General features: G+C 40.3%; 1 protein-coding gene across 1 annotated transcript in view; it reads left to right on the top strand.

Annotated features, from left to right (window-relative positions):
* The first annotated feature begins 1547 nt into the window (after nt 1-1547).
* Nucleotides 1548-24936, top strand: part of LOC119737666 (E3 ubiquitin-protein ligase Su(dx)-like) — a 32073-nt gene continuing 8684 nt past the window's right edge. Inside the window, exons 1-12 of the mRNA XM_038212160.1 lie at nt 1548-1701; nt 11619-11793; nt 12877-12970; nt 15023-15170; nt 16081-16205; nt 17314-17454; nt 18088-18447; nt 19446-19614; nt 20677-20772; nt 21758-21935; nt 23028-23082; nt 23847-23931. Of these exons, the coding sequence (XP_038068088.1) occupies nt 12928-12970; nt 15023-15170; nt 16081-16205; nt 17314-17454; nt 18088-18447; nt 19446-19614; nt 20677-20772; nt 21758-21935; nt 23028-23082; nt 23847-23931 (1400 nt within the window). The 5' untranslated portion in view covers nt 1548-1701; nt 11619-11793; nt 12877-12927. The remainder of the gene's footprint in view (nt 1702-11618; nt 11794-12876; nt 12971-15022; nt 15171-16080; nt 16206-17313; nt 17455-18087; nt 18448-19445; nt 19615-20676; nt 20773-21757; nt 21936-23027; nt 23083-23846; nt 23932-24936) is intronic.

Genomic DNA, 24936 nt, shown 5'->3' on the forward strand with positions numbered 1-24936 from the left:
CAATTTCCAGTAGAGAGAATTTTTAGAAATTCACAGGAAGGTGGAAACAAAATGAAAAGGTAGCTAGATCTTGTGGAGAGCTATAGGGAGATGGAGAAACCACAAAATCCTGTGAAACATCCCATAAACAGGACAATGCAGTTAAAAGGCAATGCATTGCCAAATGTCAAGCTTTCTGCATTTGTGAATCTGGGGACTTTAGTTTATGTGTTTGTATCAACTGGCTGATAATAAATCAATAAATTTGTCTTTGTTCTTTCAAATCACACATGTTTTCTTGTTTTTGATTGGTGTTTTAATGTGTATTCCTGATCTCTGACCATATGTAGTTAAATCTGTCGGCTTCTCAATGTGACCTTTAAATTGAAAGAACCCTAACTCCCTAGGCCCTTTTTGCTAGGAACCATCCTCAATCCTCCAAAATTGTGCATTTGTGTTCAAATGAAGGATACCCAGCGCCTCAATCCTTCAAAATCGTCAGACAGTCCTGCCTCAACAAAATGCATTCATCCTCAATCCTCCAAAATCCTCCTTTTCAAACGCCATTCATCCTCAGTCCTACAAAATCCTCGCATGCTTCAACACCATTCATCTAGATCCTCCGCTTAATCCTCTAAAATCCTCATTTTTCTCAAACACCATTCATCCTCAATACTCCACTGAAAATCCTCCAAAACCGCCATGAGGGTTTTGGAGGTTTGAGCCTTGAGGTGGGTTAGAGCTAAAACCAAGTTAATCATTTACTTCATTAAAAAAAACACCAAAATTCCTTCAAGTTCGTCGAAGTGAATGTGATTATTTATTATTACAAATCTTGATTGACTGCTTCAAACCTTTGGTGTTTTTATGTGTTGAAATCATCCACCCTCTCCCTGTAAAAGTTTTACCACCCCCTTTGAAAATTCTGGATCGGCCAGTAAGCTGAGGTAGATGTAAGCAGCACCGTATTTGCGCAAAATATTCAGCCCAATAAAATGGACCTTAACAAACTCAACAATCCACTAAACATTGTTGGTAAAGAACCAGTCATTCCGACGCAGATTCCATCTTATGAATAGTTTCATTGCGGTACCCGCTGCTACATGTACATTAGATTCGAACCAGCCAATCGAGCCCACAAGCTCGGTGATCCAGTGGTAAGACGTCTGCACCGTAAGCAGGAGGTCGTGGGTTCGAGTCCCACCCGAGTGATTTTTTTCCCCGACTTTCCTCGGGAGGTAACACTTTCGGTGAAGGGCAAAACTAATATTGATTTACATCGCCCCGATGCAACTTTCATTCTGATGAAAAGTCATTATCTTTTAATATTTCTGGATTTTCTTTTGGACGAAATGGCACTGCAGCGATAAATTGGATGGATTAAAAACCCGATAAAACAATAAAATCTGAAGAATATTTGATGCCATTGCTACAAAATTATCTTGCGAATAGGGAGGGACCAAATATTGTTTGGGTGGGACCATGCGGCCAGAAATAGGCATGACCACTAAAGACGAATAGCGCCACCTATGACGGTACAGGTGCGGCGACGTCACCGGTTGGCTCGGTGATCACGTGACATCACGGGGTTGGCCACCATGTAAAAATACAGTTTGTACACTCTCATTAGTAAAGTACGTGCTGCCATCGAACAGGGGAATTTACATATTTTTAACTTAAAAAACCTTTGACGTGTGTTGACACTGGAAAGAAGCAGAAACGGTAAGTGAAATCTACATTATAAAACTCAATCAGAGTGTGGATTTTACGGGATATTGTGGTCAAGATCAGAGTACAGTTCAAATAGCTAGCTTGTAAACCCAGCAGGCAGCACAGTGACATACATAGGCCTAGCCGCCTAGGCAAAACTGGTGTTACTCACCATGAAAAGGCATGATGACATACAAATCATGGTAACAATACATGACGTGATATGGCGAAATTCCCATGTCATGAGCCTTACTCCCTTGGAGCTGGGTTTTCTAAGCTATTATTAGCAACTGTCATGACTGTTTTTGAGTGTTCTATATTTTATATGATTATGTGACACAAATATGTGATTTGCTGTTTGTAAACTCCATATGATTTTTGTTTTCCCACATAATAAATAAATGAAATGGAAATGAAATGAAAATTAGACTTAGGCCCCTACATCGCCGTGGCATGATTGTTGGTTGGGGGGAATTCCATACATGGACATCACAAATGTTTCCCTGCAGTGACCTATCAGCTATCTTTATCAGGTTGATCAGAAAGCGATAACATGTCCTAAAAAGTTTAACAGGGAAAATATTAAAGTATTTACTAAGTTAGAAAACACTTAAAAATGTTCAGACCAGTCTCATATAGGGTTTGTGCACAGGGTGTCAAGTGATGTCCAGATATGGAAATCTTTCCGTTGGTTGTATACTTATAACAGTCAAGTCATTCACTCAACATTGACAATAATATTGTCCTAAAAATTGAATGACAAATTTGTCACAAGAATTCTTGATGACAACAGACGACTGAAATTCACTGAAAGCAAAGATCGCGTACAGTCGTTATTCTAGTTCCAGATTGCAAACATTATTCAGTCTGCATTCTGCTCGCCTAATCCACAAATTCAACTTAAAAATTTACCTTGAACATGTTGAGTGATGGAGATACTTCACAATTATTTTCCAAATTTTAGCTCTTCTAATTTTGAATATATTTGACATCAAAAGTGCTGATGCCACTTTTCCTACTTCCGGATCTGTACTTTAATTAAACAGTTCAGGATTGGGTTAAAAAACTGCTTCGCCCATAAAAAAAATGCCATGGCTATCGTTACAGCAGCTGTAACGCAACTTCCAACTGTTGTCGTTACGTCTGATTCCCTGACGTAATAGTATTCAATGTCACTGTCTTCGGCTGTTGGAACCAGACTATCAACCAAATGGTTCTCGGACTTTATTTCCCTTTTAAAGATAATCCTCCAAAGCCACTGATTTCAAAGAAGAAAATGAAATCTACTTAAATAAACAGGACAATTTGGTTAACAGCCTGAAACTTCAGAAATCTGTGAAAAAAAAATAAGAAAAAAATTGAGTAGTGCGGCAGGGGTTTGGACCAAGGGCCCCAGCTCAATGAGTCTGTACCAATCGAGCTACCGAAGCGCCCTGGTTTGATGGGCAGTTGTAAATCTGATACGTTCGCATTGTGTTTTTACAATGCCGTAACGATAACATTTGAAAATTGCATTACGGCTGTCGTAACTATAGCCACTACGTAAAAATTAACACGCAAGAAAATCAGTTTCAGCCAGAACACCCGAATCAACATGTAGCTTGGAAAACCCAGCTCTAAAGCTTATGACACGAACTTCCCATGGCAAATTTCCTATGTCAAATTTCCCATGTCATGAGCCTTGGAGCTGGGTTTCCCCCTAGCTACCCAAATCAAGCAGATTTTCTGATAAAGTAGTATTTAGCTTTTAGAAATTCAGTTTATTTTAAAAGAGAATTTCAGTAAATTTCAAAACAGAGAACTTGCCTAAATGTATTTGAAACTTTCCTCTGCCGTGTGACAGCTTATAAAACATGCACGGACCGGTAAAACCTTTGACCCATCACAGAACATGTCACGTAAAATTGATTATGTGCGTGTAGTTGGGTCCGTACGTACACGCGCAGACCAGGACTAGGCAGTATACATTCAGTTGTTGGCAAATTTTCAAACATTGGAGATTCTTCAAGTTATATTAATTCAACAAACATTCAATGCAAGAGTTAATGCGACTGTAGAATGCAAACAAATATTCGAAATCACACGTACCAAGGAGAAAATTTGTCAAAGTGCGAGTCAGATATTTTTGTATCAAGAAGCTTACATTTTACTTTTCAAAACGCACTTCTTCAGAAAATGTAGTATTGGAGACCAATCCAAAAGAGGTGGGTTTTCATTTGAACCGATCCGGAACTAGGAAAAATCCGGAACTAGGAAAAATCCGGAACTAGGAAACATATATTAGTCAGGGTTGGCTGATTTTACTCACATTGATTTACATCTGTAAATCACTGTTTGAAATCAATCTATGATGGTCCTTCATTTACATGTATCAGTGTTAATTGGGAATTTTTGTCTGGAAATTTCCGAATTCTGAATTGAGTTTTGTGGAAGAAGAGTATTATAGGAACCTGAAAATTCCTTGTTGATGGGTGTAAGGGTGCATGAGAAGATTGAGACAAATTATTTGACATATCAATATTTTGAAAGTAAAAAAAAAAATCTGATTTAAATAACAATGTCTCATTTACTTTTAAAAAAAATCTGATATAATTTTTTTTTAAATCGCCAATCCTGGTATTAGGTGACTGTAACAAAATAATTGTGTCAACTGTCAAGAGACAAAATCAACTGCTCCGTGTTATGTGTAGTGTATGCTGTTGTTGATTTCATCTGAATTAAATCAAAATCAATTTCAGATGAATAGAAAAAACCCTGCATAATTGATAATAAAAATAATAATGATCAATAAATATTGTGCATCTCTAACTCCAAATTCACAGTTTAGTACTTTAGTTCCTGAATTCCTGAAATTTGAGCCGTGTGGTAGATTCAAAGAGTGCAACATCAAATTGCCTACATTTGCATGGGTGTACTTTAACATCCATGGTTCATTGGGAGTCGGAATGTGCACTTAAAGATTGTCCCCGAGTATGAAGAGAGTCTCAGAGTTATAGAAAAATCCTTGAAACACCTACAATATGTAACTGACCCACAAACCTAGCATTTTTGTGCAAGAAAATAAATTGGGCAGTGACCTTGAGAAAACAAATCACCAATTCTTGCTTCTAAGAATAGTGTCTTAGCTTCATATTGATTGTTATACGTGTTACCCGGAGATGCGCGTGCATAGTCTGCAGTTATTTGAATGAAAGGGTACCGACCTGACTGTGTACAATATAGTGGACAGTGGGTGACAATAGTGGCATTGCACAATGTACATGTACATGCACCCAACAACATGCAAACAGTACAACAGGGCATGATTCGAACACATGGGATTATCCCGCAGGTACAGGCAGGCTGGCTGCATTGGATTCATTTATCATGATTTGCATGTGAAGCTAAGAAGGGGGGGGGGGGGGGAGGAGGGGTGCATGACCTTGACAGAGTGGATTTTTGTCTCATGGGTAAAACTGTACAACTCAAATAGGAATACCAGAAATCAAGAATTTGTTTTTATAAATCTTGAGTGGAAGAAATGTTTACCAATAGTTGTTTACTTTTTTTTTCTTTTTTTAACTTTTTTTTCCCTTCTAATTTTAAAAAAATATTTTCAGGCGTATAGAAGTCTTTCAAGGCGTACGAAAAGCTATCAAGACAAAAAATGTAACACAAATAATACATAGTAGAGCTATTAAATCAATAAATGTAAAGAAATTAAAATATTACATTAAATTACAATAAATTAAGTTTTTATTCATTCACATGATTTTATTTGTAAGTTAGTAAAATGTAAGAGGGAGGGAATCGCCTACTGTAACTTCTAAGTTTTTGCCCTTAGTTCCGAAATAATGCATTCTGATCTTTGTCCATGTACATGTACACGTCAGTGTACTGTATGCAGCAGTTGGTTTACAATGCAGGTTCAGTGTGGCCCGCCATTGACATTGAGACCCGAAGGGAAACTTGTATAATAATGGCATATTAGTCATCATCATGGGTGTACATGTACATGTATACGTCACTGGACTGTTTGTTTACCTGTTGAAGTTGTGGTGGACAGTTATGTGAAGATTCAGGGGTTTGTGTGGGCTGAACCAAAGGCTTCCGGTCATGTACATGTACATGGTCACGTAAATGTGCATGGTCATGTACATGTACATGTACATGGTCATGCACATGTATGCATGTACTGTGGCCATGTACGCAGTCATGAAGGGGCGTGTATTGGACACCACACACATTTGTACTTTGTGGCTTTTTTTGTGGCGTGAGGTCATTTGTCAAGGATTTGGAAAGTGGGCTTCCGACTCTTCTGTGAATTGAAAAACAGGATGTAGATATGGTTCATGCTAACACCCTAGGCCGATTTTGCTAGGAACCATCCTCAATCCTCCAAAGTCCTCCAAAATTTTGCACTTATGTTCAAATGAAGGATACCCAGCGCCTCAATCCTTCAGTCCTGCCTCTCAAATTGCATTCATCCTCAATCCTCCAAAATCCTCATGTGCTTCAACACCATTCATCCTCAATCCTCCAAAATCCTTGTGTTTCTCGAACACCATTCATCCTAAATCCTCCAAAACCGCCAGGAAGATTTTGTAGGATTGAGGAGGGTTAGGGTTGACTATTGTTTTTCATATCAGTATTTATCTGATTTGCGTTTTTAATCAGAACATGTATTGATTTCAATATGAATCCCAATCTTTCATCAGTAATAGTGATTTTTTTTTCTTGTAATGTTGGAATGATGCCGTCTGAATAGGAATTTTAGTGAGTAACTGTAGTTTGCTGTGACAGTCTCGGAACATGCTGCCAAAGAACAGAACAGTGGAACACCATGTTCTGAAAATCCCAACTCACTCCCTCAGCAGTTTTTTGTGGAACCCATGCTTAATCCTACAAAATGCTTCGCTTTGCAAGAAACCTAGCACATCTATTGTACAAAGGAATAAAGCACCATTGAGCTGTACAAATACTGCCTTTAGTCCTGCAAAAGTCGCAACTTCCATGTGGAATTTGAATGGATCAGAAATATTTGGCACAACCCTATTTGTGTTACATGTACATAATACCGGAGTCTTATATAGCGCACGTATCTACCAACAATTAGGTACTCAAGGCCCTGGTAATTATGTCTATTATTAAAGACAGGTAAATGAAGTTTATGAGAAATATATGAGATCCATTATGTACATGTAGCACCTTATATAAGGGTTTACAAGGTGCTGTGGCGCATATTGCAGCCACTGCCAGAAACACCAGGGCAAACCCCTTCTCTTACACAACATTGCATGTACATAAGCAACAAATTTTGTGTCTCATAGTCATAGCAGTGCTGTGACTTGATAGAATAAATCTCATATAAATACACACTATTTTTCTGCGTGCTCTTCCGGGACGTCTTTTGTGAAACTTCAACCAATCGTAAAGATTATGAAAAGGCCATCCAAAGTCAGGGTATTGTGCAATTTACGTGTAATATGTACACCTGTTTTGCTGATGTGTAGTAAGCTTGTGGTGCACATACATGTATGATCTTATTATTCAGGCATGCAACTTTTCCTCGGATCAGCTGATTTCCTCTTTTTTCACTTCCAATGTGTGCCATTGAAAATAGAAAAACACTGTACAAAGTCTTGGAAAGATTTGAAGTTCCTCTTTTTTTGTGACTTCCCAGTTGCATACCTGATTATTGCTCATAGTTTGTTTAATTTTCATAAAGACTCGTCCAGCGTGATTATGCCTCCACATTTAGTATCATTTATAATATACTTATTGATAATACCTGTACGGAGATTTAAAATACTGAATTGCTTCAGCCAGGGCCAAGTTCGGGCAAGGACCATTAGTCGACTAGTGGTTGATATGTGACGTACCTTACGCCTGCGCACTGATAGCAACGTGCGAACGTCTGTAGATCAAACGCTGGTCAAAATGTCATCGCAAAACTTCTGGACCCTGGCTCCCTGCTGTACGTTATGAATGCGCGCGGCTATTGCTTACCAGCGATGCAACCAGCCCCAGTAGGTTGGTTCCAAATAGTTGACTAGCGTAGTCAACCACCGTCGACTAGACAGAGTTTGGGCTAACTTTAGTCGAACTATGGTTAACCAATGGTCAACAATAGTTCTTGCGCGAACTTGCCCAAGGTATATTTTTGCCAGTTGTCACAGAAAAAAATAAAACAATAAATCAATATGTCATTTCTGTCTGGTGGATATAAAGGATGGGACAGTAATTAATTTTGATGAATTTGAGTCTTTTATAGAAATGATATTGATTAGGCCCAAAAAAATAATAATTCTGCTTCCGATTACACGGCATTTCAAATAGGGTAGGTAGGTAGGGAAATTTTTTTGGGGGCAATTTTTTTGTGTACGATCATATTGAGGTGTCTGCATGTAGTCAAGGGTAAAAGGTAGTAATTGATGGTTTTCGTTTTTTTCTCTTCATTTTTCCCCCCATAAATTAGTGTAGGGGTTGTCAAAATAGGGTAGACCGGGTATTAAACTGGAAGCAGAACTATATATTTTTTTTGGCCTTAACACTCATAACAGTCAAGTGAATCATGGGCGCGCACACATCCGTGTGACCACAATTCAAGCTGTGTGATCATGATTTCATAAAGACAATGATGACGTAAGCCCATCACTTGATCCCTTATCGCTACCCTGTGCAAACATCAAAGCCCTAACCTTTGAACGACTCCGCCATGTAACCTAGTGATACATACAGGTACAGGAGTGTTGACTAGTGGTAGGAACATGTGACACGTTGATATAAATAAATTGTATCTTTGACAATACGGACGGTATCTAGGGGTGTACATTGGACCGGTACCCGAGTACCCAACCGCACGACCGCTGATGTAGGGAACCGGTTCCAGATTATGAGATCGGGTAACCGTAACCAACTTAACAAAATCCTTAGTACCGGGGTAACTTCTCAAGACAATGAACAAGAAATGTTTTAAAGGCCATTTTTTTGATGTGGGGAATTTTCAAAATGAAAAAGAGGCTACATTGAAAACCAAAACAGATTTTACATTTACATGTACTTGTGCATTTAACGCGCGACAGATGACGTTCGCGAAAGATGACGTTTACACCGTAAAGCTATAAAGCCCTTCAGACAACTTCCGGGATTTGAATTTTGGGGATGGATTTCTACATTACGGGTACCTGGTTACCCGTGTTTTACTTCAATAGGGTAAGGTTCCTGTACTGTCTTGACTGTTCACCACTTGATACTGTTTTTTTTTTTTTTTTAATTCTTGGCAACAGCTCTGTCTTCGGCTTCATCTCTCTCAAGAATCAGGTAGAACCATGGAGCTATTTCTATGGTAGAACCTTTAAATTTCCAACATTCAAAGGACAAACGTTAAACTTAGGCCCTTTTCAGGTCATTGAGTAATGCACAATTGCATGATGCACCCCATGACCCGGGAATGACTTGTCATTGTCCAACAGTTGGTCTTGGTGGTACCTCTACACCCCATGGGGAAGAGTACTCAGTGACAAATGTATACTTTTTGAACGCTATTTAGCAACAATTTTGACCCACCTTTAATAGATCATAATGCACCTATAGATTGAGGAAATACGATGCACCCCATAAATTGTTCGACACACACAACTATGACTTCACGCACTCCTGTGTCACAGCCATGAACATGTTAAAGAACAGGACATACTCTAAACGCACCAAGCCAGGGGTTTTACATATAAATGGGGTCCGTTTTACAATTGACTGTGCTTAACCACCAGCACATGTACACATGTGCATGTGGTACATGTCCAACATGAGCCCAAGTCCCTCGCCAAGGGATGAAAATCTTTTTTCGAAAAATCAAAGCTGAAAAAGAAGCCACTGTTTTGAAACTCCTGTGTAATTACACCTTGAAGGTTGTTAATCATGTATTGCATACACTGTACTGTATACACATGTGTACAGTATTTGACTTTTACAGTAAAATTGAAAGCCTTGTTACCTTGACTACCTGCATAAAAGACAAGCATATTTATGGTACACGTTAACATGAATGCACTTCATGTACAACGTACTTTATTAGCTAAGTTGATACAATTGGCCATGCTTTGACTGATATGCCAGCAGCCAGCTGCACCTACATGTACCAGTGACCTCTTTTGTCTGTTGATGGCATTCGACTAGTCACAGTATTTACATGAATGTTATCTGACTGTTTTCACTGGTCTGTATACAAATGCATGGCAGGGGAAGTGGAAGAAATGTTTGACTGTCTGTGACCGATCAAACAATAGGAGAGTTAAGAAGAAAATTGTGTTAAAAAATAGTCACTTGATTGATTTTGACTGTTGTGATGGCATAGCGAAATTTGTCAGCCAGAGAGGGATGGCTTTGTCATTGTAATTATTGCGATAGCTTTTTGTTGAGCCCACAGTGTATGGCCTATGGGATGCTGTGCCCCAAATTCTGGCCACTTTGTATACATTTAAACACTTTGTATACATTTAAACAAAACATGTACACATTGTATGTGAGTGTAAAGTTCGCTTCAAAACAGGGAAGTACATGTTATATTTAAGTTCACCCAATGTACAGAACATAATAAATAACCCTGCCCCACCTCCATTGAAACCCACTCGTGAATACATAATGCTCTTCAACACCACACTATCAGGCCACGAAGGTCTGTAGTTTTAACAGTTAACAGTTACAGTGCTGGACCAGGGATTAGCGGCAGATTATGAGATTGTGATAAGATTACATGAACAGGATTGATAAAAAATAACAAAATGGGATTGCCACTATACAGGTACATGTACATGTACATTGTATACTGGTACATGTTTACAGCAAATGCATTCATGTACATGTACATGTATGTGCATGCAAAGAGCTGTTTCCTCGCTCAGTGGTTCATGTATGTGCACTGAGTCATTAAAATATCTTGAATAGACCTTTCATTGCCAATCTGTGGTTGGCCCTTTTTGCCACGTCACAAAATGTTACCAAACATATTATTAGATTGCTGAAAATACAAACAAATGCTGCACCGTACACTTAATTAAAAAAAAAGTGCGAGTGCACAATAAGCTCTGGCCATCTTGCATGAAAGTCTTGCATGAAATCCACATTGTTTTACACAGACCCATAATTATATGAACAGCGACCTCTATAGTCACATTGGCGTGTAGTTTGGGAGTTCCCCTTTCATGTGCAACACCATGCATGTACTTACAATTTATAGCGATTTGTGATAAATAACACGTGATTGACTGCAGGTGATTGATAAGCCAGCTGTTACAACAACTTGCCTGCTTTGTCTGTTCATGGTCTGTTGACTGAGTTTGACTAGCCACAGTGCTTGCTTGACATATGATCTGACTGCTGGTGACTAGCCTAGGTGTTAAAAGTATAGCAGGAGAAGTGGATGGAAAGTTTGGCGATCATGTAGAGTAGGGCCCCTGTTTTGTTTTGATCAAATTAGAGTCAAATATGTTTGTATTGCTCAAAATTCACCTTTACAATTAAAAGCAGATTTTTTTTCAATTCTAAAGACACCCGTTTTGCAATTTTGTTTCTTGGGGTAGAAATCAGGATTACCTGCGGGATTTGTGCCTTGCGATTCAGCGCGCCGTGCGTGCTCACGGTACATCGCGCGGTGATCGCCATCTTTATTTTTGGGTTGCGTGTTGTCGCCGCGCTGTCATCGTCATTTTTACCCCCAAATTTCCCTCAAAAATAAAAACCCTGCCCTCTATCTATGACCTACCTGTTTATTGAGAATGTCGCGAACTAGTTTGGTCGGTCTAATAATTTGAAAGTGGATTTTGTTCCGTTATAGGAACCGGGCCCTACACTACAGAATCGCCGAAAGTTTGATTGTCTGTGACTGTTTAAATAGCAGGAGGGCTAAGTACTGTAATTTACCAGTTTTTCTGTATCATGTCTCATGACAGATTGACTGACCAGTGTAAGGTGTGCTCGCCAGGATGTGAGCGGCTGCAATATCTCGTCTTTCAGTACCCATCGGTCATTTCTTGTTTAGTTGAGGACGGTAACAGCATTCAGAGGTCAACCAATCCCCTCTGCCACCAAGTAAACACTGTGTTACACCTTTGTAGGTGAAAACAGGTGAGTAGAAATTTTGGAAGATTCAGTGAAGGGGATTGTGAAGGGTGCTTTTTGTTCTGTGTAACAATGTAAATGTCGGTTTGTACTCCGTATAAAAGGAAAAATGCATAGTTTGTGACATGGGCTTTGCAAGGGGGGAAGGGGCAAGGGGGGAGGCACTTGCCCCCCCCCTCCCTGGAAAACAAAAAAAATGAGGAAAAAGAGGTGCGAAGCCATATTGCTGTTGATTTGATTGGGGGAGGGGGGTAGGGCAAATGCTCCCCTGCTCACACTCAGAAAAATGATAAATTGAGAATATAATGAAAAAGTTTAGGAATTTTGTTGAAAATTTGCTTTGCCCCCCCCCCCCCCCCCCCCCCCCCCCGGAAAAAATCCTGGCGACACCCATGGTTTGTGATGCACTTCAGGTGTTTATGATGCAACGTTGCATTTCAATTCCGGCATATTTTACAGCAAATTTGCATCGCTTTCCCATTCATGGGCAGTACATGTATGAGTACAGTGTTTCCCAAAAAAATTGAACCCTCAAAGCGCCCTCTTTTTCACAGCTTTTAAAAATATACATCACAAATATCGATACATATTTAATAGCTGTGAAAAAGTGGGCCCTTTGAGGGTATTTTTTTTGGGGGGGGGGGGAGGGGAGACCCAGTGTATGCCTAAAGCTCACATTTCTCAAGTTTCTGGGTTGAACAATATTTTCAGACTGAAAAAAAAAAACCACCAGCAATTAACCTAATTTGTCAAAGTGAATGAAGTGCGTGGTTATTGATGCGGTTCAATAGAAACACAGACGTGGATTTTTTCTTCTTCAGAAAATTGGGTCGTTGCTTGTTAACAAGCACAGTTAAGATACAGTTTATATGCTGCATAATGAACACGTACATTCTGTCCAGTTGCAAAATGCACTGTTGGTAGGGTGCACATTGAGTGCATGCGTCTTCAGTGTGTGTGTGTACAAGTTGCACATTGGCATGTTGCCACTTCAGTTATAGCTTCTTATTGTGGTTACCAGGATAAACTACCCTTCAATGATGTCCTAGACAAAGCAGTATTTTACTTGTACCATTTTGTCTGTTACAGATAGACCAGACATCACATTTGCTGAAGGGGAAAGCCAGCAGCACACTCAACATGGCTGACTCAGTGCCCACGCTGTCTCAGCTCGTCGTCACAAGTAAGATTTGGTTTTCTTGAGAGTAAAGGGTGCATGTCGTGAATTTTTCTTAGGAACATATTTTGTGCGACTGCGACTTTCTACTCCTCTTGAATGTATGAAAACTATTTGACATCCCTTTTGGGTTAATTTTATTCAAAAGTGCTCTTCTTTAAACATTGACAAAATGTTCCATGTTTTCCGGACAACAGAGGGCGCTGTTACTGTGATGTCGTTTCAGGAGGACACTGCTCAGTTCAGGAGCTTTGTGCTCAAATTGTGAACCCAAAATTTGCTCATTGAAAACTTTTGTGAGAAAAGTTTGCTCATTGGCTTACTGTCATCATGTACTGACACAACGAATCACCGTTGAAAAGAAAATTTATGACAGCAAAATGTCCACAATTCTGGCAACTTTTGGGTGCTGAAATAGCTGTACCATGTAGGTTTCTGCCTGAAAATGGCATCACACTTTTGCTCATGAATATGTAAATTGGCATCAGCATAAAAATAAAAAATGCGCCCAATTGCCTTTGACGATGGCAATTTGGCAAAATTGAAAAAGGGGTTAAATGGGACACAAAGGTGTAGTTTAAAAGGTTACATTAAAAAAAATTAGATTGCATGGGACCTTTAATTTTTGTGACGCCTTACTTTGATCTCTAAATTGAAATGGAAAGGTGTCGTAATGATTTTCACCTGCAAAATCAGCAAAGGATAAGGGGGGGGGGGGAGTCAGCATGATTCAAGCGATTTAAATTTAGTTGGGGAATTTATGTCAACATCTAAGTGAACAAAGATATATTTCTAAAGACAATCCAACATTGACTGACAGAAATTACAAAGTTATGTATTTTTTTTTATTCAAATGTTTACTTTTTTATGCTGAAACAAAACCAAATTATCAACCAATACCAAAAACATTACCAGTTTTTTAATCCTTGCTGACTTCCTTGTATTTTTCATAATGATCATTTACTTTTTCATGAATATGTTTTCATTGTAAAAAGCTGTAACCGCTTTTCTCTTCTAAATCAAGAAATTGCCATTCAAACCAGCGTACCACAAAATTTGTCTTACTTTGCGCAGCAACCCTAGAAACTGAATGTTAGGCCAAAAATATTCAGTCTCTGGTCAGACCAAAGTTCCGGAATTCGCGGCTTTTTTTTTTTTTTTTTGCTTTTTTTTTTTTCTTCAAGCTTGGATTGTACAGACAAGGTAGGTACTATTTTGCTTTTTTGGTGTCCTCATGTACATTGGTGTCCTCCATAATTTGCCTTGGTGCTTTCGATCATTTGCCTTGGTGCAATTTCCCATTCCTTGGTGCTCTTTGGTAAAAAAAAATTGAGGAGGTGCGGAAATAGAGGGCGCTGTTGGAGCTATTGCGGAACATTTTGGGGAAAAAAAGATCGACGCGCATGATTAAAATCGACGCGCGCGCTGCCCAGAGACCGACTTATTTTTTTTTGGCCTTAAAACCAGGACCCCTTTCCCTACTAGTCCTTATGAAAAACAGGATTTTACATTCACGTGGCCTGAAGTGTTTTGCATTTGGTCTGTTAAATTGAGGAGCTATAGAGAGAATTCAAGTAGTGGTTTAACATGTTCAGTAAGTGTTTATGCAAACAGGATACCCACAGGGATAAAATGGCATTCACGATTCAGCCTTCTGCATGATTCTCCAGGAAATTCCAGCTTTGGTTACCAAATTATGCAGATTGTTTCAAGTACAAGCACAAAAACATGTTACGAAACCTCCAAATTCATTCCAATAAACCTACGAATAAAATATTGCTTGTTTGAAATTGATAAGGCTTCCAAATTTTCAAAAGTTGCCGTTTCATTTTTTTTTTAACAGCAGCCTCTTGTGAAATTTTTTAAAAAGAGTGTCTGCAGGCATACTTTTTTAACCAACTTTGTTGTAAGTGATACCATTTCAGAAATTTAGGTGGAATATTTTCAGGCGGTGCCATCCCTGTCTTCACATTGAGCTAGGTTTTTTTTCAATAAATAGATAGTTATCACCGTCCTTATGTGTCCTTTAACACATGATCATTGTATTTTAACTTTTAGTTCGCTCGGCTGAGCTTCGTGACACCACCAACAGTTTCTTCAGCAAAGGGGACCCCTACGTGGAGATGACGGTGGATGGTCAACCGCCGCGTAAGACAGAGGTGGTCAAGAAGACGTGGAACCCATCCTGGGAAGAACATTTCACCGTGTAAGCCCTGAAATTCTCTTTGGTATTTTATTTGTGACTGTTTAGTCCTGCAAAATTCTCCACAATCTCTTGCTAGGTTTAAAAATCTAAACTCTACCATCCAACAGCTTTTGTAAATCCAACAAACTCTAAATAGATGTCTCATTTCTATTCAATGGTCAAATTTAGATCAAGCAGTGGATTAAAAGATTTGTGGCTTTTCCTGATGGATCAATGATATTCAATTTCAAGTAATGGGTGGCTTGGCATGGGTGGCTTGTGCGTAAAGCGCTCGCCCCTCACCAAGGTGACCCCGGTTCGAATCCCGGCCGTGGGACGTATGTGAGTAGAGTTGTGCATTGGTTCTCTCCTGTGCCACGAGGGTTTTTCTCCGGGCTCTCCGGTTTTCCCCCCTCCGGAAAAATCAAACCCTTTCGATCTCAGGCTGTGCTCCGTGGTCATATATGGGTCGATGTGGCCGGCAGCCATAGGCGCCTTTACGTGCCAGCGGCCTGACCACGTTGTAGCCGCGTCCTTCCCAATTCAGCATCCCAGCTGCCAGTAAGGATGATTAGCCTCCCAAATTATTATTATTATTATTAATATCGAGGAGTATCTATATGTACCCATGTGAACATTGAGTAAAGTTGATTATGTGTCAAAGGACAAGGACACTTGTCTTCTCTGACTTTTAATCTGTGGTGAGATGTTGAAGCAGTGTTGAAAAAATTAGCCCTTATCCTTCCAGTGTTTGTTGTATGTTAAGTTTGGCTTATGAAATAGTACGATGGGTCTGATGTTGTATGTCGAGTTTGGCTTACGAAATAGTGCGATGGTCTGATGTTGCAACTTGTCTCACGAATGTTTTCACCCGTGTCGACATAACCACAACGCTGGTTCAAAATACGTATTTTTTTTTTTTGTCCAACAGACTGGTGAAGCCCAATACAAAGCTGGAATTCAAAGTATTCAACCATTTTTCAATCAAGAGCGACGTTGCCCTGGGCTCGTCCAAGCTGGAGCTTCTGCCTCTCCTTTCCAAAAATAATGGACAGTGTAAGTAACTCCGATGACTTGTCCCGTTCTCAGTGTTCAGTGTTCAATTTTCTCATTCTAAGCTCCCTTTCCTCAGTCTGAGTATCACCCGTTGTCCACGAAGCCCTGTCTCAGGTCCAATGTGTCTCCGTGTCCCGGCGCGCCAACCAATCGGAGTTGACTTTACTAAATCGTGACGTCATTTCATACCAAAATCTGGACTGAGTGGTTAATCGGTCAGTTCGGTTTTTGTAATACAATAACGGCCAGGCACTGAGATCGGTTGATCGGTCAGTTCGGTTTTTGTAATACAATAACGGCCAGGCACTGGTGTATGCCGCAGCTTTTGTTGGCTCAGTTTACAACGTAAAAGAATAATAGATGTGGTGTATATAACAGGTATATAACCGAAGACCCGATATAGAAAGCGCCCGCTGAATGGTTAGAATCTCGAGGTCAAGACCAGCTTGAATTTTTAACTGTTTCTGGCTGTTCAAACCGAAAGTGGGTTTCCCAAGTAAACTCCATTTGTTTATATCTCCTTGTCAAAAAACATCCATGAAATTATTATTAAAATTATTTTTTAAAGCTATAGTCCATCATTTGTTATTAGTGCATTTTGTTAGTTTGAAGCAACAAAAGTGTTCAAAATCTAATGAAGGATACTGAGCAACTAACCTGATGAAGTTTCAGCTAAGCTTCAGCTGTACATTCCAAGACAAGCAGCATTCTAAGATCTCAACTTCAAATCAAAAGTTACTGAATCATGTTTTGAATTGTTTTGAATAGCAGCTATACGCGGCGTCGCGCACTGATCCGATGAATTATAACAACCGCGCGCGCGTGTGCGTCATTCCAATACTTGTGCGCGCTGCGCTGAATAACAAAACGAACTACTAATTTAAATTTTCCTACTGTGCTTCTTAAGAATCACCGTTGGAAAGGCCTTTTTTCGTTAATTACTTCAAAATGACAGCTTCCCAGAAAGAATAATTTCACAGGGAGTTTAGTTCCCTTACTATCTTTCAACCAAGTTTGTTTTTCAACAGTAATTACGCCAGTTACTTTTCGGATGGCTGCAAATGATGGACTATAGCTTTAAATCTTTATTTTTGACCGTCTCTTGCAGTTGACAGCTTGAAGCACACCGTTGACCTGCAACCCACGGCCAAGAGCAACTCCCAGAGGAAAGGCAAACTGCACCTGGTCCTGGACGGCCTGAAATTCAGCGCCGACACGATGGCCCGACTAGGAAGCCCCATACAGAACGGTAAGGCCCAGCACTTCAGGTGTGCATGGACCGTTCAGGTCGCTCTCCCGAGTCACGATCATTGAAGTTGTAATCGAAAGTCAATCATAAGATAATCCCACTTTGAAACACAGATTGGGTCACAAGTAGTGTCTTGGGGTTGACAAAAGAATGCCTTTTGTATGAGTAGCTGGTGCTTTGACGTGAGACTTGTAAAGACTTGTGATGACTTTGGATTGACTTATGATTGACTTGTCATTGATATAGGATGACTTGTGGTGACTTGGAATGACTTGTGATTGACTAGAGATTGACTTGTGATTGACTTGTGATTGACTTGTGATTGACTTGTGATTGACTTGTGATTGACTTGTGATTGACTTGTAATTGACTTGTGATAACTTGTGGTGACTTGCGATTGGCTTGTTTTTGATTGACTTGTGATGACATTTGGTATTGGTGACTTGTGATGACTTGTGACGACTTTTGATTGATATGTGGTGACTTGTGATTGACTTGTCGTGACTTGTGGTGACTTGTGATCGACTTTATGGTGACTTGTGTTTTGACTTGTAGCGACTCATGAACTAACTCAATAACAACTCTGGTAATCATGTCATCACGAAGTCGCTCTTTTCTTTGCTGTGTTCTCAGGACTGCCACCCAGCCAGCCCAATGGAGACATCCCACCTGCTCAAAACGGCCCCTCAAACAGCAGCAGCAGCACCCGGAGGCTGAGTGCCGGTCGCCCCTCGGCAGGCCACATCGCATCCCAGGCTGCTGCAGTGGCCGTGGCTTCCTCTGCCAGCTCAGGTAACATCTCAGGGACTTCAGCAAACAGCGCCGCCCCTCAGCCTGCTGCAGCAGCTACGTCAGCTGCAGCCACAGAAACTGGCTCGTCAGCAGCTTCACCAGCAACAGCAGCAGCAGCAGCAACACAGGCGGTTAGGCGGAGGCCACCTCCTCCACCGCCGGCAGCAAGAGCCCCTGGCAGGCCGGCCCAGCCACCTCCTGGTAGGTACTGGATCATAAACCCTGGCTCCATCTTTTGGTTTGGCGTCATCTACAGCTGTAGATGCGTAAGAGTCCTGCCCCATTTAAACTCAGTGGATATACACCAACCGTTGGACTTGTGTGACGGGATTTTGTGTCTCTATAGCGGAAAATGGATCAGTATTGCACTAGAGTCTGTCAGGTCAGGGACTAAAATGATTAAAATGGAGCCTGAAGCTATAGGCGGAGACAAAGAGGAAACCACTGAGAGGTGCGAGTGCATTGCCGCTGTTAAGACTGGTTTCCCCTCCCATAATATGGGGACCGATAGCTAATTCCAATTTAAAGCCATCGATTGGATCACTTTGGCGCATGCGCTGCAGGATGTTCTATTTTAAAAAAAATGGTGTTTACAGCTTTGCGCGGGGATGACAGTTGAACACATGGCTATCAGAAAACTGACAAGCATTTCAACTGCGTAGGTTCAAATGCTGAAAAGTAGTGCCCCCTCTCTTGATTGACAGTTGCCAGAGACACTTTCAAATTCAGCGAAAATCAAAGCTCATCACCACCCAAACTGCACACTGGTAGTTGCCTTGTTAACATTTTGCAATAGGCCGGTTCCGCACTAACATTATCGTTGTGATTTTGTATTCAGGGGGGTGGGAATCAGACCTAGGCTAGTCTTACATATAATTTGCATACATTAGGAGGAAGTAATGCATTCCTAATCTATTACTTGCTACCGGTCCCTACATTTGAAGTCCGAAGGACAATGGAGGGACTGGGAACCAGTCTATGCCGCCCACATGCCCGTCACATGCGGTGGGCCCCTCCCACAAAGTAGTCACACAGCACCATCTAATGTTTATGCACAGAGCCATTATTTATAATTAAAAAAAAGTATAGACTCGTCAGTCCTTCTTTCAAATGTACATTCAACCTTTATCAAGGAACGTCAGCCTACTTTGAACATAAAACAAATCACTGTCCACTCTTCTGGGCTCTTCCCATTCCAGGGCGGGGATCGCCAGCCACCGCTACCAACAGCACAGCACCACCACCACCAGCAGCAGGAGTCCGTGGCCCACCCCCTGGTAATCCACCACCCCCGATTGCTCCTCCCCCTGGACTCCCACCAGCCGGGGCAGCGCACAGTGACATCAACAGCCAGCCACTCCCTGCAGGGTACAAATAGTTTATTTTCACTTTTTCATATATTCATGAACTAAAACGCTTAATTTCAATAGTCAGTGCTTCAGAATATTGGGAGCTCCTCATGCTCACTTCTTGTTCAGCTTTGTTGCAGTAGACATTTGTATTTAGGTAAATTCAGTGTTGTAAAGTTTTGTGCAAATTCCCACAATTATACTGTAATATTATGACAGGGCGGGATTTTGTCATGATTCTTACCGATTTCAGGATTTTTAAAGAATCCCTTTTGAAATCTGGAATTCGTGACGTTTTTCCTGTGTAGGTATTTTTACCTGTAAAAGTCAGGGGTGAGGTTTCTCTGGATTTTTCCGATTTCCGTATTCTGTTTCCCTATTGTCGTTTCCCTATTAACGAAAGGTCTTTTGCAACTTTTCAAATATAGCTCTTGCCAAAAAAAGTCAACATTTTCAATTTACGACGGTTTCAGATGGTTTCAAAAATTCTGTATTAGAGAAACCTAACAGTTTGTGAAGAGAAATCGTAAGAAAGTACCCAGTTTTTGTCCCGCCAAATTCCTTATCAACATCTACGCATTGAATTTGGTACTACGTGAAAGCTGGAACTTTTTTTATAGCAATGACCAAATAGTACAGGTCATTAGTTTAAAAGGCAGGAATGCCAAGCCGAAATGTTCAGTATCAAAAGACGTCATTGATGTCATTCTCCAAGATGGCGATGCCCATCAGCAAATGCGCTCCGAAGTTATGCCAACTTATGCAACGCTACAGTTGACATATTCGTCAATCTTTCTGGTTACAAAAGTTAATTGAAAAGTACATCGTTTATCGCGTGAACAATGATTTTACTTTTGGGTTTGAGTGATTGCATCTGTAACAAGAGGACACCCATTTTTACACAGTTGCAGAAACAGTTGCAGAAATTGTTTGGATTTTCTATTTTCCCCAATCTCACCCCTATGAACAGTACGAATTAAGCCTCAAAACCTAAGCAGCGTAAATCTGAGCACTTAACTTTTTGATGACAAGAAGTTGTTCACAATATATGACTTAGTCAATTCTTTTATTTGCCCACTAGTTGGGAGGTGAGGTTGGACCAGCACAGCCGGCCATATTACGTGGACCACAACACACAGACGACGACCTGGGAGAGACCACAGCCTCTCCCACAGGGGTAAGCCCAAGGACGAGATGGTTTTGTGCTTTTACTCGTAGTGAGCCCTGTGAAACAAAAGTGGGCGTTGTCTGGATTATCGTGTCCTAGGCAAGATTTTAGAAACAAAGGAGGAGTATACAAAATACGCAATGACTTTATTTTGATATCATGAAACGCTAGTGGCAAAATTCCCTGAAGTGGAAATGTGTTTAATCTTGCACCTGCATGGTGGAAATGCATGTATTTCCATCGTTCGTATTCTATTGTTCATATTTCCACGTTCATATTCATCACAATGTCAATCTGTGTGGTGCATCAAAATGAGTGGAACATAATTCTCTTTTTATAATGCATATAGAAAATGAAGTGTGACAAGGCCCCATTGTATTTCGTCGGGTCATATATTTCGTCGGTCGCACCACGAACCGGCGTATGTAGATTTTTTGCCAAATTGAGTTTTTGTCATTAACGTTTTTATTTCATCAAAGGGCTCATTCTCAGAAAGTTTTATTCCAATCTGAGTTCTAATTAACTGAGAACGCTAATTAGACTGTGCGGCGTATCTTTAAAAAATCAAAAATCTGCACCACGAAGTGGCGTATCACCATAGTGCTATGACGTCACAAAGGAGCGTCGACATGAAAAGTGTGAATTTAGCGTTTCACGATCTGACGTATCTCCGTATCTGGCACACGGCCAGTATTACATGCGTTGCATGACATACGATAAACATGATAAAAATCTGTTTCACGAAGTGACATACAACTTGGGAACTGAATTTCTCAAAAACTAAGCAACTCAGATGCACACAGATTGCATACAATAGTTTAAAATATAATTCACTACCAAAAACGAAACAGCTTGAATTCTTACACATGGAGTACATGGAATGACACTACAAAATAATGACTAACTTTAAATCGTTTTTTCTCGAAACAAAAACAAATGCGATACGTCAGTTCATGGTGCAACCAACGATTTTGTTGTTCTTTCTGTGCTGCAGATGGGAGAGGAGGAGGGATCCTCAGGGTAGGATCTACTACGTGGATCACAACACCCGCACCACCACCTGGCAACGCCCCACGGTGGACTCCCTACGTACATTCCAACAGTGGCAACGACAGCACAACCACCTGCAGAACACCACTATGCAACAACTGCAACAGAGGCTATACCTACCGGTCAGTTCAAGTTGATTATAACCCTAACCTTCCCAAATCCTCCAAATTCTTCTTTGCAAAATGGAAGCTTTTGCAGGATGGAGGCTACATGGCAAAAACGTGTGGCTGATTTTGGAGGATGTACTGAGTCAAGGTCTTAAGCTGGACCATGTGTTGTTTATGCTCAGCCGTGCATAAATTTAGACCTAGATTAGACTTGAAATCCTCCACACTGCTCCAGGATGTCACTGGCTCTGCCTCGAAATATGGACAGTGACTGCTGGAGGATTTTGCAGGATTGAGGCAGTGGTCACCACTCCAAGGACCACATTCAAGAAATAACATGATTTTGGAGGATTGAGGCTGCATGCAATGTTTTACATGAAGGCAGTTGGAGGATTTTGCAGGATTGAGGTTGCATCCTCTCAAAAATGCCTAGGGAGTTAGGGTTAAAGGGAATATACATCATTTGCTTTTGCTGTAATTTCCAGAAATGGATGGAATTGGGGGGTTGGAAATATATAGCAAATATAGTTACACTGACTTTTTTGAGGTTTTGGGTTCGAAAATGCTATAAAAACCAAGAAAAACAATCATTTTCCTGTAGTCTAATTCCCTGACTCCATATAAGAAGAAACACAGCAGTTTACATACATTGGGGAGTTGTAAGGTCAGGGAACCAGTCTAGCTGGCTTGTACCCGCTCATAGGTGTGTAATCGATTGCAAACAAGTGCGATGGTCAATTGGGACCAGCGTTGGAAATTGATACAAAAATACCACTTTTCTTGAAAATGACAGTATACCAGGTGCCATGATTTTACAGGATGCTTTACACTGTCATTCACTAACAGTCCAGCAAGGTATTTCAAAATGATTTGGTAGTTTTATTTTTTGATGTTTGCAAATGTTGTATTTTCCCTTTAAAGCTTCCAACTTGATTTCAGACTTAGTTTCTTGTCTATGATGTTTGAAGACTGATTACAGCTCTGACACAGATTTTGTAGAAATTGGGCATTTTTTTTTCCTTTTCCTTTTTTTGATTGTTATGGAGTAACCATGACGTGAGCTGCATGTTACACGTGAATTCCATTCTTTCTTTTTCCCTCCTATAGTCTGGAAGTGGTGTGGAGGCCAACGACCCTCTAGGCCCTCTACCTACTGGATGGGGTGAGCACCAGACTAATTTCATACATTCATTCTTACTCTTCTTTTTTTCCGTCTGTATTTCTCGTAGTATCAGACCACATCCGTATGACTTTGCTAACAAACATACAGTAGTTAAATCAGCAAATAAAAAAAAATTTCAGGAAAAGAGTAATGTCTGTGACGGAGTTTTTAAGAGCTCAGTGAATAAACCTGAAAATGTATTTTTCAAATCTTATTCATCCATCCTCTAGTTATGGTCAAGGAGATTACAGACTAGGAGTTTTGGATTATTTGTCTGAATAATTTATTATATATCATGGTTAGGCCCAAAAAAAAAAGTCTCCGGTTTCTGGTATGCGCGCGCGTCGCCGTAGGCATGCGCGTCGGCAAAATGAAAAAGTTTTTTTTTTCAATAAAATATGATGTCTCAAAACCGCCAAACTCACTGGTTTGACTGGAATCCTGCTGCTGCACAGTTTTAACATGTTTTTAGATGGGGTTGTGATCGAGAATGAGCTTTATGTGGCCTCTCTGGACTCCCGTATATTTGCACTAAGTTTAGTCGGGCACCATTTGCAGTCATCAGCCGACATTTGAAGCAAAAAAGACAGGTAAAAAAAAGTAAAAAGCCGCGTCGCCGCACCACTTTTTGGGCAAGCTCCATACCAGAAACCGGAGAGGTTTTTTTTGTTTGGCCTTTACAAACTGAGTTTAATTTCTTACCTTATACACTCCTTTTTGAGGGAATCGGCATGAATTTGAATTGTCTCTTTTTCTCTCCACAGAGAAACGAACCGACCAGCACAACCGAACCTATTTTGTGAATCACGAAAACAAAACCACGCAGTGGGAAGATCCACGGACGCAAGGGTGAGTTTTCTTCCCCTGTTTCCCCAATAACGCAGCAAGAATTTGTCTTTCACGTTACGGCTGATAAACAGACAACTGATAAAAATGTTTACTGGGGTGTTTGAATCCATTTCTGTCTTCCACCAAAATGGCAATCTGTAATGGTTAAAGGGCCCATGTGATGTTACCTTTTTTTTAATGCAGTCCTCGAAAGTGTTTCCCATTTAGCCTTATTTTCAAGTTTCATTTTGTCATTTTTAAGGGTATTTTAGTGTCTTTTTGGTTGTTATACTAATGGGAATTTCCATATTCATGAGCAGAAGTGTGAAGTCATTTCAGGCAGAAATCTCAATATTACAGCTATTTCAGCACCAAATATTGCGAGAATTTTTGATATTTTGCTGTCGTAAATTTTTTTCTCTTTGGTGATTTATAGTTTCAGTACATGACAGTCAGCCAATGAGCAAAAATTTCTGACATGTTTTCAATGAGCATATTTTGGGGTCACCATTGGCACAGAAAACTTAAAACTGAACAGTGTCTTCCTGAAATGACATCAGACCAACAGTGCCCTCATTTGTCAGGAAAAGCATAACAATTTTCAGTGTTTTTAAAAAGTGCACTTTTCAATAAAATTAATAACCAATAAGGGTTGTCAAATAGTTTTTATAAATTTAAGTGGAGTAGAAAGTTGCACAAACTATGGAAAGAAAGCTGCATCCTGGCCCCACTTTTTGCATCGTATATTATCTCAGTGAAGGTCAGTCAAAAATGTTGAAAAGACGTGAATCTGGGACGGAGAAACATTTCCAATTTTGTTAGAAAAATACTTTGAAAATGCTCTTGACTCTCCATAGACTTTGTACACAACTGAAGAAGTGGCGTCTGGATACTACATTCCTTCCCAAAATATGTCCTCAGGAAAAATTCATGTCATGGGCCCTTTAATGAGACTTGCCATATGTGATGAATGCAGAAGGCCAAAGTCAGTCAAACATTTTCAAACCTCCTGCGGTATCTGTCCAA

Source organism: Patiria miniata, unplaced genomic scaffold, assembly GCF_015706575.1.
Source record: "Patiria miniata isolate m_02_andy unplaced genomic scaffold, ASM1570657v1 HiC_scaffold_3, whole genome shotgun sequence".
NCBI classification, from domain to species: Eukaryota; Metazoa; Echinodermata; class Asteroidea; order Valvatida; family Asterinidae; genus Patiria; species Patiria miniata.